At 33.4% G+C, this 17,115-nt stretch overlaps 3 protein-coding genes across 6 annotated transcripts in view; all 3 read right to left on the bottom strand.

The window, feature by feature from the left end:
* Window positions 1-17,115, bottom strand: part of LOC132613587 (CMP-sialic acid transporter 3-like) — a 91,242-nt gene that overhangs the window by 63,065 nt on the left and 11,062 nt on the right. For 2 of the 4 annotated variants that reach the window (XR_009572012.1, XM_060327661.1), the window contains one exon: window positions 16,360-16,742. The exons of 1 other annotated variant lie outside the window; for it this stretch is intronic. The gene's annotated coding sequence lies outside the window, so the exon portion shown is untranslated. One more of the 4 variants, XM_060327663.1, reaches the window with a different exon arrangement.
* On the bottom strand, window positions 1,689-6,430 carry LOC132612668 (uncharacterized). Its single transcript, XM_060326783.1, has 6 exons — window positions 6,035-6,430; window positions 4,981-5,410; window positions 3,936-4,180; window positions 3,584-3,596; window positions 2,887-3,131; window positions 1,689-2,144 (listed from the first exon to the last, which is right to left on the bottom strand). The coding sequence occupies exons 1-6, from the start codon at window positions 6,428-6,430 to the stop codon at window positions 1,689-1,691; spliced, it is 1,785 nt and encodes a 594-aa protein (XP_060182766.1).
* LOC132612667 (uncharacterized) lies at window positions 9,639-10,070 on the bottom strand. Its single transcript, XM_060326782.1, has one exon. It carries the CDS (start codon window positions 10,068-10,070, stop codon window positions 9,639-9,641), a length of 432 nt encoding a protein of 143 aa, XP_060182765.1.

Raw genomic sequence — 17,115 nt, 5'->3', positions numbered from 1 at the left:
GGCGTTTGGGGCGAACGCTCGGGCGTTTGGGGCGAACGCCCGAGCGTTTGGGGCGAGTTTTTTTTTTTGTTGGGGCGTGTTGGAGCGTAAGCCCAGAAAACTTCTTCAAACTAAAACGAAATTTGTTAAATAAGTCCTTAATATAATGCCCAAATTCTCAAAAGTCAACATGTAATTACTCAAATGTTTTAAAAAGGAACTGAAACATTAAATTTAAAAGTCAAGACCTTTTTTTATTGCTAGAAATTAGAATGTCTAATGTATATTCTTTTCCAACTATTTATCTTGTCTTCTACTATCTCAAAAAAGTAACGAGCAGTCACTTGTACTTGTAAGTAGCATATAATAGATTGCTCTAATTAGTTTTTTTGTGGGGGTGGAGCATATATATATATATATATATATATATATATATATATATATATATATATATATATCACTTATTTATAGTTTTCTTCAACTTTTTACGCTATTTCACCTATTTAAAAGTATTTATTATAATTATATCATTTTATAAAATACTAAAAATTAAAACCCCATGGGGCTTACGCCCCGTGCCTCGGGGCTTACGCCTCACTGAGGCAGACGTAAAACGCCCCGCCTTACGCCTTCGCCTTTTAAAACACTGGTAGGAATATACAAAAATTAAATTTTTTGGATCAAGATTGAAGGGATAGAATTTTTTTTTTTCTTTCTTTCTCTTTGGCCGTGGCCTTCTTCCACTTTTTCTCTCAATTCTTTCGTTTTTCTTGAACCTTCCAAAGCTCCTCTTTAATATATATTTGCCACATGATTGAATTAATGGGTTTGGGCCCTTTTTAACTACATGGCCGGCCACCCATTAATTTGGGCCTCAACTTTAATTTTTTTTTTCATTTTCATTTTTTTTTGGGCCAACCCGGTTGATCCCGAGTTGGGCCTAGCCCACTGACCTTTCGACCTTAAAACGTCCATATCTCCTTGTACCGACGTCACATGGAAATCCACAACCTATGGTTGGAAAGCTAATTCAATTATTTACAACTTCTATTTCTTGGTATTTTCCCGAATTCCAAACTTATAATACCGTTTTTTCCCCTCGAAGTCAGGTCACCCGAAAACGTTTTATTAAAAATATTCATTTGGAGGGTTTCCACTTTGATTTAGCCCAAGGGTCCTTCATGAGTTGTGTTTAACTTTACATATATGATCCATATGACTTTTCAGATGTTCCAAAAAAATCTCGATGTGTGGGCCCCACCTCAGCAAATAATCCGACGTTCAAAAATACGGGATATAACAGCAGTGCTGGATTACTTTGCAAATTAGATGTCGAAAAATCCTTTGACCAATTGAATTGGTCTTATCTCATATCTATGCTCAGACAAATGGGTTTGATGATAGGTGGATTAAATGGATTCAGTTCAACATTTCTACTATGAAACCCGTATCCCCAACTCTCTAATTTTTTGAATTAGCCACTTGGTCCAAGAGTTGGAATAATAACCTTGGGACTCAAACTTAAAATCATAATATCAATGAGAGTGGTTGAATTATTGCCATTTGGGTACGCATATTACCTAATCCCTATGTGACGAGAGGTGGCAGGTTCCTGAACTAGTCGATTTGCTTGCAAATTGGCCTGAACCAGTGGATTTGCTTGCAAATTGGCACATCACCGACGACTAGTCCCCACCATAATTCCCCACTCAACATGAACCCTTTAGGAACACAAAAAAATAAGCAAGAAACCCACTCTTTCCTTCATACTGAGCACACCCAAATACTAGTAAAGAGGGAGAAGAGGAGGCTAGCTCTGTGCCTCTCCCACATACAAGACAAAACAAATAATTGCATACCAGGGTTTTGCGGAACTCTTGTTGAGCAACTTCTCTTTCCATAGCTTTAGCTTTCTTCTCAGCAGCTTTAGCAACTTGCCTCTCTTCATTAGCAATCCTTTGCGCTTCCTTTTTCGCTTCGTCTTTCCTCATTTTCTCAATCCTCTGCACCTCCATTTCATGTATGTACTCATTCCTAACTTCCCTCACTTTCTTCGCGTATTCACGCCGTAAAAACGCGAGCTTAGCTTTAGCTTCTTTAGGATCTTTAGGTTTTGTCCATGAATTAAGGTACTTGTTTGCTGGAAGGCTCTTCTTGTCATCGTTCTGATGAGATTTTACGGTGGTGGAAATTGATCGAAAAAAGGGCTTTAGGGTTTGGCCACGGAGGAGTTTCATTTTTGTGCTTTTTTCGTATGTTGTATGGTGGTGAGATGCTGAGATGCACTTTATACGCAATTAGTGTATATTGTCAATTCCGATTCAACTTGTAGAAAAAAATATGAGATAAGGCAGTGCTGGATTACTTTGCAAATTAGATGTCGAAAAAGCCTTTGACTAATTGAATTGGTCTTATCTCATATCTATGCTCAGACAAATGGGGTTTGATGATAGGTGGATTAAATGGATTCAGTTCAACATTTCTACTATGAAACCCGTATCCCCAACTCTCTAATTTTTTGAATTAGCCACTTGGTCCAAGAGTTGGAATAATAACCCTGGGACTCAAACTTAAAATCATACTATCAATGAGAGTGGTCGAATTATTGCCATTTGGGTATGCATATTACCTAATCCCTATGTGACGAGAGGTGGCAGGTTCCTGAACTAGTCGATTTGCTTGCAAATTGGCCTGAACCAGTGGATTTGCTTGCAAATTGGCACATCACCGACGACTAGTCCCCGCCATAATTCCCCACTCAACGTGAACCCTTTAGGAACACAAGAAAATAAGCAAGAAACTCACTCTTTCCTTCATACCGAGCACACCCAACTACTAGTAAATAGGGAGAAGAGGAGGATAGCTCTGTGCCTCTCCCACATACAAGACAAAGAAATAATTGCATACCAGGATTTTGCGGAACTCTTGTTGAGCAGCTTCTCTTTCCATAGCTTTAGATTTCTTCTCAGCAGCTTTAGCAACTTTCCTCTCTTCATTAGCAATCCTTTGCGCTTCCTTTATCGCTTCGTCTTTCCTCATTTTCTCAATCCTCTGCATCTCCATTTCATGTATGTACTCTTTCCTAACTTCCCTCAATTTCTTCGCGTATTCACGCCGTAAAAACGCGAGCTTAGCTTCAGCTTCTTTAGGATCTTTAGGTTTTGTCCATGAATTAAGTTACTTGTTTGCTGGAAGGCTCTTCTTGTCATCGTTCTGATGAGATTTTACGGTGGTGGAAATTGATCGAAAAAAGGGCTTTAGGGTTTGGCGACGGAGGAGTTTCATTTTTGTGCTTTTTTCGTATGTTGTATGGTGGTGAGATGCTGAGATGCACTTTATACGCAATTAGTGTATATTGTTAATTCCGATTCAACTTGTAGAAAAAAATATGAGATAAGGCAGTGCTGGATTACATTGCAAATTAGATGTCGAAAAAGCCTTTGACCAATTGAATTGGTCTTATCTCATATCTATGCTCAGACAAATGGGGTTTGATGATAGGTGGATTAAATGGATTCAGTTCAACATTTCTACTATGAAACCCGTATCCCCAACTCTCTAATTTTTTGAATTAGCCACTTGGTCCAAGAGTTGGAATAATAACCTTGTGAATCAAACTTAAAATCATAATATCAATGAGAGTGGTTAAATTATTTCCATTTGGGTACGCATATTACCTAATCCCTATGTGACGAGAGGTGGCAGGTTCCTGAACTAGTCGATTTGCTTGCAAATTGGCCTGAACCAGTGGATTTGCTTGAAAATTGGCACATCACCGACGACTAGTCCCCGTCATAATTCCCCACTCAACATGAACCCTTTAGGAACACAAGAAAATAAGCAAGAAACCCACTCTTTCCTTCATACCGAGCACACCCAAATACTAGTAAATAGGGAGAAGAGGAGGCTAGCACTATTCCTCTCCCACATACAAGACAAAACAAATAATTGCATACCAGGGTTTTGCGGAACTCTTGTTGAGCAACTTCTCTTTCCATAGCTTTAGCTTTCTTCTCAGCAGCTTTAGCAACTTTCCTCTCTTCATTAGCAATCCTTTGCGCTTCCTTTTTCGCTTCGTCTTTCCTCATTTTCTCAATCCTATGCACCTCCATTTCATGTATGTACTCTTTCCTAACTTCCCTCAATTTCTTCGCGTATTCACGCCGTAAAAACGCGAGCTTAGCTTCAGCTTCTTTAGGATCTTTAGGTTTTGTCCATGAATTAAGTTACTTGTTTGCTGGAAGGCTCTTCTTGTCATCGTTCTGATGACATTTTACGGTGGTGGAAATTGATCGAAAAAAGGGCTTTAGGGTTTGGCGACGGAGGAGTTTCATTTTTGTGCTTTTTTCGTATGTTGTATGGTGGTGAGATGCTGAGATGTACTTTATACGCAATTAGTGTATATTGTCAATTCCGATTCAACTTGTAGAAAAAAATATGAGATAATGCAGTGCTGGATTACTTTGCAAATTAGATGTCGAAAAAGCCTTTGACCAATTGAATTGGTCTTATCTCATATCTATGCTCAGACAAATGGGGTTTGATGATAGGTGGATTAAATGGATTCAGTTCAACATTTCTACTATGAAACCCGTATCCCCAACTCTCTAATTTTTTGAATTAGCCACTTGGTCCAAGAGTTGGAATAATAACCTTGGGAATCAAACTTAAAATCATAATATCAATGAGAGTGGTTAAATTATTGCCATTTGGGTACGCATATTACCTAATCCCTATGTGACGAGAGGTGGCAGGTTCCTGAACTAGTCGATTTGCTTGCAAATTGGCCTGAACCAGTGGATTTGCTTCCAAATTAGCACATAACCAACGACTAGTCCCCGCCATAATTCCCCACTCAACATGAACCATTTAGGAACACAAGAAAATAAGCAAGAAACCTACTCTTTCCTTCATACCGAGCACACCCAATTACTAGTAAATAGGGAGAAGAGGAGGCTAGCTCTGTGCCTCTCCCACATACAAGACAAAACAAATAATTACATACCAGGGTTTTGCGAAACTCTTGTTGAGCAGCATCTCTTTCCATAGCTTTAGCTTTCTTCTCAGCAGCTTTAGCAACTTTCCTCTCTTCATTTGCAATCCTTTGCGCTTCCTTTTTCGCTTCGTCTTTCCTCATTTTCTCAATCCTCTGCATCTCCATTTCATGTATGTACTCTTTCCTAACTTCCCTCACTTTCTTCGCGTATTCACGCCGTAAAAACGCGAGCTTAGCTTCAGCTTCTTTAGGATCTTTAGGTTTTGTCCATGAATTAAGGTACTTGTTTGCTGGAAGGCTCTTCTTGTCATCGTTGTGATGAGATTTTACGGTGGTGGAAATTGATCGGAAAAAGGGCTTTAGGGTTTGGCCACGGAGTAGTTTCATTTTTGTGCTTTTTTCGTATGTTGTATGGTGGTGAGATGCTGAGATGCACTTTATACGCAATTAGTGTATATTGTCAATTCCGATTCAACTTGTAGAAAAAAATATGAGATAAGGCAGTGCTGGATTACTTTGCAAATATGATGTCTAAAAAGCCTTTGACCAATTGAATTGGTCTTATCTCATATCTATGCTCAGACAAATGGTGTTTGATGATAGGTGGATTAAATGGATTCAGTTCAACATTTCTACTATGAAACCCGTATCCCCAACTCTCTAATTTTTTGAATTAGCCACTTGGTCCAAGAGTTGGAATAATAACCTTGGGACTCAAACTTAAAATCATAATATCAATGAGAGTAGTTGAATTATTGCCATTTGGGTACGCATATTACCTAATCCCTATGTGACGAGAGGTGGCAGGTTCCTGAACTAGTCGATTTGCTTGCAAATTGGCCTGAACCAGTGGATTTGCTTGCAAATTGGCACATCACCGACGACTAGTCCCCGCCATAATTCCCCACTCAACGTGAACCATTTAGGAACACAAGAAAATAAGCAAGAAACCCACTCTTTCCTTCATACCGAGCACACCCAAATACTAGTAAATAGGGAGAAGAGGAGGCTAGCTCTGTGCCTCTCCCACATACAAGACAAAAAAAAATAATTGCATACCAGGGTTTTGCGGAACTCTTGTTGAGCAGCTTCTCTTTCCATAGCTTTAGCTTTCTTCTCAACAGCTTTAGCAACTTTCCTCTCTTCATTAGCAATCCTTTGCGCTTCCTTTTTCGCTTCGTCTTTCCTCATTTTCTCAATCCTCTGCATCTCCATTTCATGTATGTACTCTTTCCTAACTTCCCTCACTTTCTTCGCGTATTCACGCCGTAAAAACGCGAGCTTAGCTTCAGCTTCTTTAGGATCTTTAGGTTTTGTCCATGAATTAAGGTACTTGTTTGCTGGAAGGCTCTTCTTGTCATCGTTCTGATGACATTTTACGGCAGACCCGCCCGCGGCGCTAGTGGAAATTGATCGAAAAATGGGCTTTAGGGTTTGGCCACGGAGGAGTTTCATTTTTGTGCCTTTTTTCGTATGTTGTATGGTGGTGAGATGCTGAGATGCGCAATTAGTGTATATTGTGAATTCCTCAAATAGTGATTCAACTTGTAGAAAAAAATGTGAGATCCCTCACCTTATAGTGTTTTTACTACGACACATTTTATCTAATATTTTATTTTATTATTCTCCTAAACTATTTAAAATTGTAATATTTTATCCTTAAATGCTGACTTGACAAGGAGAGTGTGTACATAAAAAACTGAAAAGCTTAATTTTTTTCTTAAAAATCTATATTTTCTTAAAATATGAATATAGTTTTCCACATTTTTAAAAAATAATTAATTTTTTCGAAATTTTATAAAAAAATCAGTTTTTTTTTTCAAATTTTGACAAGAAAAATACTTTTTTCGGATTTTATTTGAAAACTAAAAGTGTCCTAAGAAAATGAAATCATGAAAATCAAGATCTTTTAAGACATTTTAAAAATAATAATCAAGCTTTCCATATTTTTAACAAATCCATTTTTCCATATTTTAAAAAAAAATCATCTTTTCAGTTTTATTTTTTTAAGGAAAAAAAACATATGGGTTTTAAAAAGAAATCAAATTTTCAAATTTTTTTTAAAAAAAAAGGGTTTTCAATTTACTTTTTTAAAGAAAATTCAGCTTTTTAATTTGCGTTTTCGGTTTTTTTTTTTCTACTTATTTGGAGCACTTTCCAAAGAGAATTATTTGCCCCTCACAAATACTCTCCCGGGATAGAATGAATCAAAGCCAAGAAATAATGAAATCAAGTCTCTGAACACACAAGAATAATGCTGCAGTCACTAAACTTGCGCAGTTTTTCTAAAGGAAGAATTTTGCTTTTTTGAGTATTTCTTATGATAGAAATATTTCTAGGATTTCATCTATTTATAGGGATGTTTTAATCCTTCAACCTGAGATGATGCAACCTTTAGGGAAGAGTTGCATTGTTTCATAAAGAAATGTACTCTTTTAGAAAGAAAGGTATATTTTTTTTTCTTTTAAGAAGAAAGAAAAATACTTTTCCTTTTGCTTATTCCTTTTATTTTCTTTTGAAAATTCCAACAATCCCCCACCATTTTCAAGTGAAAATAACAACCCAATACTTCCTTTAGAAATTAAGAGACAAGTGAACCCATGCATAAATAAATAATCTGGCGATTGAACTTTGCATTAGCGGAATACAATTTCTACTAAACTGAATAGTCAGGTAAGATAAGTCTTTTGAACCGACCACTATATTGTAAAATAGGATGTATCTTACACATGAATTCTATTACATTATTTCTTTATAACCAACACCATAAGGCCTTGTGTTCCAATCCTCTCGCGAATGCATAGAAACCAAACCCGAGGTTCTTGAAACGGGCCACTTCGCATCCACATAGGTAGACCCTTATTAATATGCTCCTGCAAGAGCACCCACCAATAGGTCTATTGAGAATTTATAAAACTCAACCTGCTTTTAACAAATTGCAGGACAAAGCACTTACTTTGGGTCGGTAATACCAAGTGCTATCAACCAATAAAGAATGTTGTTACTCATTGAACTTGAGACTGGACGTTGTATCAAGCGTCAAGTTGAGGCTTCACCCTTAATGGTCTTTCTTTATGGGTTTTAACCCTATCCCCCTTGATGTTCTCACTTCTCAACACCAAGTTCCTTGCCAATCCCTCAGTTAATGGATTCGTAAGATTATTAAATGAACGTATATAGTCAACAGTGATCACTCCATCTTTAATTAATTGATTTATATAACTGTGTCTAAGGCCAATATCCCTAGACTTTCCGCTATATATATGACACTACGCTCGGGCTAAGTGCGTCTCAATTCTGAATTCAAATAGCAGTGCTTATTGCCCCTTGACAGGTATTAGGTATATGAATTAGTTGATGTTATTAGTGCTACAAGTCATGAACAACAGAATACTCGACTTTGTACCGCGATACATTTGGCGTGGTGCATAATTTCATCGACATTTTTTTTGCTCTTTCAAATGTAATTATGGACTAGTAGTATTTATTGTAATAGCAATTGGGGCAATATGCGCTTGTACAATGTAAGTTGATGTTAATACCTGTTCTGGTATTAATTTGCGTAATTATTTGTGTCATGGTTCATCTTACATTCAGTATCAAACCTAATCTTTTGCGAAATTTATTATAATATGAATTGTGCATCTGCTGCCAGTCTAACGCAGCCAAGTTCAATGCGAATGAAACTTCTGTATTCAAATCCAGGCCTATTTTATGATGTACATTAGCTTTGAAATTTTCTTGAATCCGCCTATGGTTTTTTGAGAACTGTAAAATCCTTGAGGGCTAGTTAGGTGCACAGTTCAAAATTGTGGATAATAGATTTGTGAACTAACACATCATCTGTTTCATTCTTATCACCAAACGAAGCCTTATAGACTTCTTTGGATCTTCAACATCCAATGGCGGCGGTTAATGGATCATAGACTTTTGAAATTAAGCTATCTTTGATACCATTACGCTAAGTTTCAGTACGTTTTTGAAGGCAACAATCCCCAATAGAAAAAAAAAAAAAAAGACATTGAATGGTAGCTCAATGAAGTCTCCTGTTATCATTAACCAATCAGAAGGATTTCTCCAGAGGCAAGAAAATAAAATTTGCAAACTCTTTTCTAATACGAGAAGTTAGCCATTAACAAATCATTTACTATTGTTGTATATATAAGTTTAAACTCTTTTTACGTATATAAAGTAGATGATCAAATTCTTGATACAAATTCTGCCCCCGTCGCTGGCCGGTTTAGTTGTCCGGTCTGAATAAAGCAAAATGTAAAGCCAAAAAGCTAAACCTTTATTAAATGTGCATGTATACTTTTTATCTATACAATGTAAATGTAATAAAATAAAAAATTCACACCTGAAGGAATCTATGCCGAATTCACAACCCCCAAACCCCACCCCACACCCAAAAAAAAGAAAGAGCATACAAATGAAAAACAGTATGCTCTGTTTTACAAGTTTTAAGCAATGAACATCATCTTTCACAAAACCAGACTCCACTGCTAGCTTTTCTTCATCCTTCACGGTATCTACACATATCTGAAAAATGTCGAAAAAGTAAGATAAATATTAAATTCTGAACTCATATTTTCGACGAAAGCAGAATCTTGAATCCATCAAATTTAAATCTTGAATCCGCCTCTGCTATTCTATGAACTTCTTCTCATGGAGATGTTGAAGATCCAAAACTATTCCCTCTGTAATAACGAAGCTCCAATGAAATTTGCCTTTCAAGTTTAAGCTGATTATAGAAATTAGCTATAAACATTTCTGCTCTTTTATCAATATCATCTTCTGATGATGGATAACTCATAGTTCTTTGAAGTCCTTTAAATGAGTTACTAGAACTTGATGAATAATCATTTGCGTTATTGACCAAATCTTGATCATTCTCAAAACATATTACATTCAATCCAGTTGGTTGTTTTTGCAACTTCCTTTCATTGAAACTCAACTGATGTAATCTTCTTGATGATGATGATCCAATCATATATGATGCTACTTTCCATTTGTTGACATCAAAATTCAGCAAACAAGTAATCTTTTTTACTGCCCTTTTTAGCCTTCCTATCAAAGACCAATTGTCTATCCCCATTTTTGTGTTGAACCAAACAAAAACAGTTGTTCTTTTTCTTCTTGTTGTTGTTTCTTGTTTTGTGTTTGTGTTTTTTTTTTCTACTTGTTGTAGAAGTATGTAGAGGAAATGGATAAAATGGTACTTGCTTTGTGTGATTGTGTTGATTTTTTGTGGGTTTTATTCTTAGGGTGGTGGGGTTCTTAGGTATATATAGTTAAGATATGTAGACTCGGTCATATTATGGGGTATTTGTTTTTTAAGTCACTATTCAAATTTTGTCCTTGTTAGTCCAATAGACTAAATTTATCAGCAAAATAAAAAATAATTAATTAATCAACTATTTTTAAAGACGAGATTTAGCCCACCCTATCAAGGGTGATTTTTAACTACAAACATATGACGTCATGTTATATTTAACCTAACTGTCTTGTTGGATTAATCACATATCATATATACATGATCATCACAAGAAACGTATCTTACTACAAAAGCTTGCAATATGTCGGCATCTATTACAAGTGCACATATGTCATTTGCCATACATGTAAACACAAACATGCATATTTTTGCAACATATATATGCAAAACTAGACAAAAAATGAATATCAATCCCGCAAGGAGTTGCCCTGAGCAATTTTTTACTGTGACAAAACTTAAAGAGTAGCTTTAACAAAAGCCAGCAGGGTAAATTTTTTCCTGTTTTATTTGGTCCAAGTTCAACTGAATCCAATATTTTGATGTTGAAAATAAATATAACATATGCGAAATATTACTAAAATTTTGACAGATATTAAATTCTAAACGTATAATTTCAATAGTAGAACGTGTTCAGTTCTAAAAGTTTTAATTTTTTTTATCCATTAACTTTAAATTATGAGTACGTAATTAAGCTGATTTAAGCATATGCATATATGAAATTGAGGTGGCTATGGAAGTTGGTAAGGTTAAGGAATAAAATCCGTAGGGAAAAAGACAAACGCGTTATAAAGTATGACAGCTACACACGTTAATAAGCTAGAGGCTAAAAGCTTTAAGCAAAAGACTTTTTGGTCTTTTTTTTTTTTTTTTTTTGGTTTTGTTTTGAACAATTCTTTGTTGTAAAGTTATGTTAATTTTTTGTTTTGTGAAATGTTAATTAAAGTTTAATTGGTTACATCGAAGAATATTCCGTAGGATTAAATTAATGAAAGTTTGATTAGTTTATGATAAGGATAGAGTCATAGCCAAATGCTTAATGATTTACTTGGGTAAGAGTTAAGACCAAGTTGTTCTTATTTCTTAAGTTATTTCTTAGTTTTAGGGAACCTTATGGTTATTTTAGAGGATATTCTTGAGAATAAGTCAATGTGCTATTATTACTATTATAATTGCGTTTGAGTTATGTACATCTTTAATGTATTTTTTTTATTAGGTCATCTAAAGAATATTTGCAGTAAGTTTTCCTAAAATGTGAGATTTGTAATTTTCAAAATAAGACATGTTACCTGTTGCAACAAATACAAATTGACTTGATGGTGTAAAAACTCCTTACATTGACAACACATAACTTAAACTTTAATTAATTGGTTTGATGGACTAAGCATTTGCTAAAATACGCCAAAAATGCATTTTTTCAATTTTTTTTTAAAATAGAATTACATAGACTTTTTATGATATTATCACCTAACAACTCCAATGAGGTTATCAATTTTGTTAAAATTTTCAAAGAATTTATGTGACATAACAATTACAATTTTTTTAAACAACCGAACAAAATATTTTTGGGATAAGGATTTGTTGATTGATCAATAAATAAACTGAATAGACAAAAACATACTATGTCTTAGTTTAATTGCGTGCTTGATATCCTAATCAATTAGTTAAAATAATTACTTCCCGTAATGATAATTATTGTTAATAAAATCTACACGTTTCATTCTTGACAGCAATTTAATGAACTAATGATACAAGATTAATTAGGCCATAAAAGTTTATATTGCTCCCCGTCTTTGAACAAACTTACATTTAATTGCCGGCTACTTAGAGAGTTAGAGTAGTAGGTATGGTTAAACAAAAATAAAGTAAAAGAGATAGAAGAAAAAGACAGGACTTGTACTTATATATACATATATATATATATATATATAAAATTATTTTAGGCTCTTAAGTTTTAGCTATCTTGAGTTCTACAATGATATGGTTCTTTTATTAGTAATTTGTTTAATTCACCTCTCAAATAAGAGTATCATGTCGACATTTCTCTACCATCATCATACAATATAATATAATTAAGAGATTATATTCTCCTATTTCAAATTACATGATACTTTTTCCATATTGTATATCTCAAACTTATTTGACATAATTCTACATCTTCGACAAAATTAGTACAATTTTATACATTCGAATATTGTTAAACCATTCAAAGTTTAGATTATCATGTTTATTATTTCTCTATCAAACTAAATTTCAAGCATACATTTTTTTATTTTTTTTATTTTTCTCGACCATCACCCACATGATATACAAGTTAAAATAAATGTCTTAAACTTCCCTTCCAATTAAATTTTTTACATAGTGCAGCTTATGTGATAATTAAATGTCTACAATATTTTTTTTTTCTTTTCTGAAGTAAAGGACTTCAATTTTGACTAGTGGGACAAGAACTAATAAAGCATATTCCTTATGATCTTTTTGATCAATTGAGGGGCAATGATAATGTAATTTCCTCTGAATTTAATACTATTATTTTAGACTTTGGATTATGTTTCAAATTCTGAGCATTCAAAGCTATGCCAAAAAAGCTGCGCAAATGGATTAGGAAATGCACGTAGAATAGAATAATGGGTCAATTTTCAAATACTTGGAAGCCAAGTCTCAATTTTGCCACTTTATGTTATCATTAAGTATGTGAGGCAATTTTACACTTTAAAGCTTAAATATCTTCAATTATTCCTTGGCTCATTTGAGTCATTTGACCATTTCACCAAATGAATTGACTTCATGGTTCGAGTGCTTAAGAATAAATCAAAAGCCTACCATTTACTAAATTTTAAATAAATTATTTATACATATTAAGTGAATTTTTTAACACAAATTTTAAATTTATGCAAAGCTATTGAGTTTTACTGAATCCGGACTCTAATCTCTAATGCCCCTGGTAGTGATAACGATGTATATGATGATGTATATTATGTGTTAATATATATGGAGTGTGAATAAGTTGGATCTCCAACGCAAGTTTGAGGCAATTAAAATTATAATCAATTTATTGCATTTAATCTTGAGCTACAATTTTGCTCCTTTCTTTTCCACTCTGCATTAAGGATTCATTGGTTTGAAGTGAAATCATAAGGAAGATAATATATATATATATATATATATATATTTGAAGTGAAATCATAAGGAAGATAATCCCTTCGAAAAGCAATAACCAAAAAAGAAAAAAAGATTTGCCCCTTTTTTTTTTCAAAGGAATAAGTAAGAAATTCTCGAATTTCAGCATACAGTGTTGGAGTTTTTTTTGCGCTTAGGGACGCTTTTTTTTTTTTCCTTTCAGATTCTATTTCCGCATTAGGATTTAGTTATGTCTCAAACTCTCAATTACATTTCAAATGAATATTAATAAGTGGTCCAAAAATTCGCAATCCTACCCTATCTTTACCCTAATTCTGTAGTAAAAACTTATCCGCAGAGAATATTAGATCAAATGATATCAATTTACAATGGTTAATTAATTGAGATAAGGAAAAAAATTGATATCAATTTAAGTAATAAATTGATATATATAAATATAATTAAAATTAAAAGTTTCTTATTAATCACCAAAGTGCAGAATTACAAACCAGTAGCAACTATACACAGCATGCTAACATCTCAATACACATCACACAAGCTAACTAGAAACTAAAACTATGAATTACATTGTATATTCTAGGGTTAGCTCTAACACAGACAACATACAATCTCCTTTGCTATAGCTTCCCAATTTCTACTTTGCTTCTCAATCCATCTAGACATATATGACTTCAGTGCAAACCAGTATGAAGACTTGAGCTTTCTGGGGCTTACCCTTAGAGTAGAGAATGATCCATTGAAGTCATATATCTGCCTGATCATACTCTTGCCATTAGGTTGAATCTGCTTCTGGGATACAAAATTTCTTACTTCAAACATCTTTCTTATCGACCAACATATATGCTTGCTTATCAAACTATCTTTCTTTCAAATTACATATGATTTAGTGAGAGTGGTGTATGTCAAAGCACCTACTATGTACACATTACATTAATGTAAATATCGAATGTGGGTAAGTTTTTTCTTCTACTCAAAGTTCAAGGCAAATTAGTAATATAATCAATTTCACTGCTCTTAATTTTGATATACAACTTTGCTACTTTCATCTTTTCCCTGCATTAAGAATTCTTTGGTCTGAAGTGAAAGTCATAATAAATATATTTCCTACCAAAAGCAATGACGAAAAAAAGGAAACAATTTTTGAAGTGAAAGTCATAGATATTTCCTGCGAAAGCAATAACCAAAAAAAGGAAAAATAAACAATTTTTGATCTGAAGTGCAAGTCATAAAAAATTTCCTACTACAAGCAATAACCAAAAAAGATATAAAAAAAGGCTATGATTTACTGTTTTACTTCAGGTAAAACTAAATCGATTTTTTTATTCTAGAATTTTTTTTGTAGTAATCGAATTGAATTATTTAAAAGGAATAAAGCAAAAACATTGGTTCCAAATAAAGAAAAAAAAAGAATGCCCATTATATTAAAGCAATAAATAGGCAGTTAGTAGCTTGCCATGCACTTGCTGATTCGTTACCAAAGTTTTAATTATCTGAAAGAAGTACAAGCATCGTTCTCCTTTCATGGAAAGTTAAGGTTTAGAGTTTATGCTTGAAAGAAAAACCAAAAGAGAAGTCAATAAAAGCAAACAAATGAAGCTTTCAAAACAAGTGGTCCAATTTTTAAAGGGAAAAGGGTCAAATATCATATACCCCTCGCGTTACAAGTTGGGGCCAAATATATCCCTATCGTTAGCAAAGTTTCAAAAATACCCCTCATTTCTAACATATTTCCACATAAATAAGTCTAGCCATTGGAATTGGGTGACATAGACGCAACAGGACATTTAACTTATTCTTTGTGGTGTCTACGTGGCATTTTAAAAAAAAAAATCTAGAAAATTGATTTTTCTAAAAACAAATCTGTTAAAAATATTTTTTATTAAAACTTTGGGTTTTTTTAATTTTATAAACCCGCTTCTTAAAAAAAAAATCTGGAAAATTGAATTTTTTTATTAAAAAATCTGGAAAATTGAATTTTTTTATTAAAAAATCTGGAAAATGATTTTTTTTTAAAATCAGTTTTTCAGATCTTAAAAAAATAAAAATTAGGACACTTTAAAAAAAAAAGACTTTACAGTTTTCCAGATTTTAAAAAAATCATTTTTCAAATTTTTTAACTAAAATATCCAATTTTTGAGAATATGTTTTAAAAAACGAGTTTTATCAAAACAAAAAAGTTTCAAATTTTTAATAAAAGCCATTTTTTTCCAGATTTGTTTAAAAAAAATCAATTTTCTAGATTGTTTTTTTTTAAATTACCATATAGGCACCATATATAATAAGTTAAATGCCATGTGGCGTCTATGTCACCTAATTCCAATGATTAAACTTTGCTTATGTGAGAATATGTTAGAAATGAGGCGTATTTTTAAAACTTTGCTAACGGTAAAAATATATTTGACCCCAATTTGTAAAGGAAGGGATATATTTAACTACTCTGACTAATGAAGAACAGAATTAGCCAATAAACTAAAATATAGAAGTATATTTGATCCTTTTCCCATTTTTAAATATTGAGATGCCAATTTTAACTTATAATCATAATTCATATCGACAAAAGACGAGTTGATTTCACGTTTTGACATATTCCAGAATCACATCAAAATGTTTCGATTACCCCAAGATCCCTTTAGTCGAGGCATCTACAAGCTGGCAACATATCATGGTTATAAAAAATAAAAATAAAAAAAGAAACTTTTCCAAAGATGCTTTTATTTTGTACAAATTTTCACGAATCCCTTTCGCATACTTAAGTAAAATTGTTCAATGGCACCATAATTCAATTCTTTCGTTGACAACTTCAGTTTCACTTTTTTTCTCATGGATGGTATGATAAAGGGGAGTTAGAAAAATAAGCAACCTGTGTTAAATAGCAAAACTTTCATCCTTTACTCCTACTTCATCTATATTCACGTTCAAACACTTCCTCTTTTTTTGTCATACTCATTTCCAAATAAGCCTCGCTGCGAAATATTGAGAACCACGGCTATTCATTAACTTGAATTCACAGAACAAATTTACATATAAATGTGCATACATAATGTCTTTACAGCTAGCAAGACAATACTCTGCATGTGATTCTAGTGACATGTGTGATAATAATGTCCGGGTTATGAGCTAAACTCTATACAAAAACGGATGATACACATCATCCAGAACTCAATATTAACGACCGTGGTTCCTACTATAAAACCCTCATTACATACTATAAAAAAGGGCTATAGTAAATTCTCATTGAAGAGATTGTCCCTATCTGGAAGGTGAAAAGAGTCTTCTTAGCATACTGATGTTAAATATCAAGGGAACTATCTATCTATACTTTGACCAGCCAAAGATGTTTCTCCAGTATTCATCCTGCCATGTTTCAAAATTCAGGGATCAATAGAAACTCTTGAGCACATCACGATTTATAATTTATCACGTAATTTGAATTTCCTAGAACCAACTGTAGATCATTTTTAAGGGAACGGTTAGGATCAATGTCACATCCCACGTAAACCATGCATAATAGCAAAACATTACGCAATAGTTTATGGTACAAACTATGCCTTGGAACCTATGCAAATAATCAGCATTGTTAAATAAAAAGTACAAGATTGGCAACTAGGAAGTACCAAGCTGGGTCTGTATTCAGACACATTAATAAGTTTCAAGCACCGATACAGACAAAGTTTTATTATGATTAACAGAGTAAGATGAGTTCCACCTCATCTGTAGAATTAAGTAT

Source organism: Lycium barbarum, chromosome 10, assembly GCF_019175385.1.
Source record: "Lycium barbarum isolate Lr01 chromosome 10, ASM1917538v2, whole genome shotgun sequence".
NCBI classification, from domain to species: domain Eukaryota; kingdom Viridiplantae; phylum Streptophyta; class Magnoliopsida; order Solanales; family Solanaceae; genus Lycium; species Lycium barbarum.
The sequence above is the reverse complement of the archived record's forward strand: the minus strand, read 5'-3'. Positions and strand labels throughout refer to the sequence as shown.

Bases quoted from the DNA above. Each gene is read 5' to 3' on its own strand.
- LOC132612668 (XM_060326783.1), bottom strand. From the start codon at position 6,430: ATGAAACTCCTCCGTGGCCAAACCCTAAAGCCCATTTTTCGATCAATT. The intron at 5,411-6,034 runs GTATGCAATTAT...TTGCGTATAAAG, and splicing joins AAGAGTTCCGCAAAACCCTG to TGCATCTCAGCATCTCACCA. The intron at 4,181-4,980 runs GTAATTATTTGT...CAAAACCTAAAG, and splicing joins GTTTCGCAAAACCCTGGTAT to ATCCTAAAGAAGCTGAAGCT.
- LOC132612667 (XM_060326782.1), bottom strand. From the start codon at position 10,070: ATGGGGATAGACAATTGGTCTTTGATAGGAAGGCTAAAAAGGGCAGTA.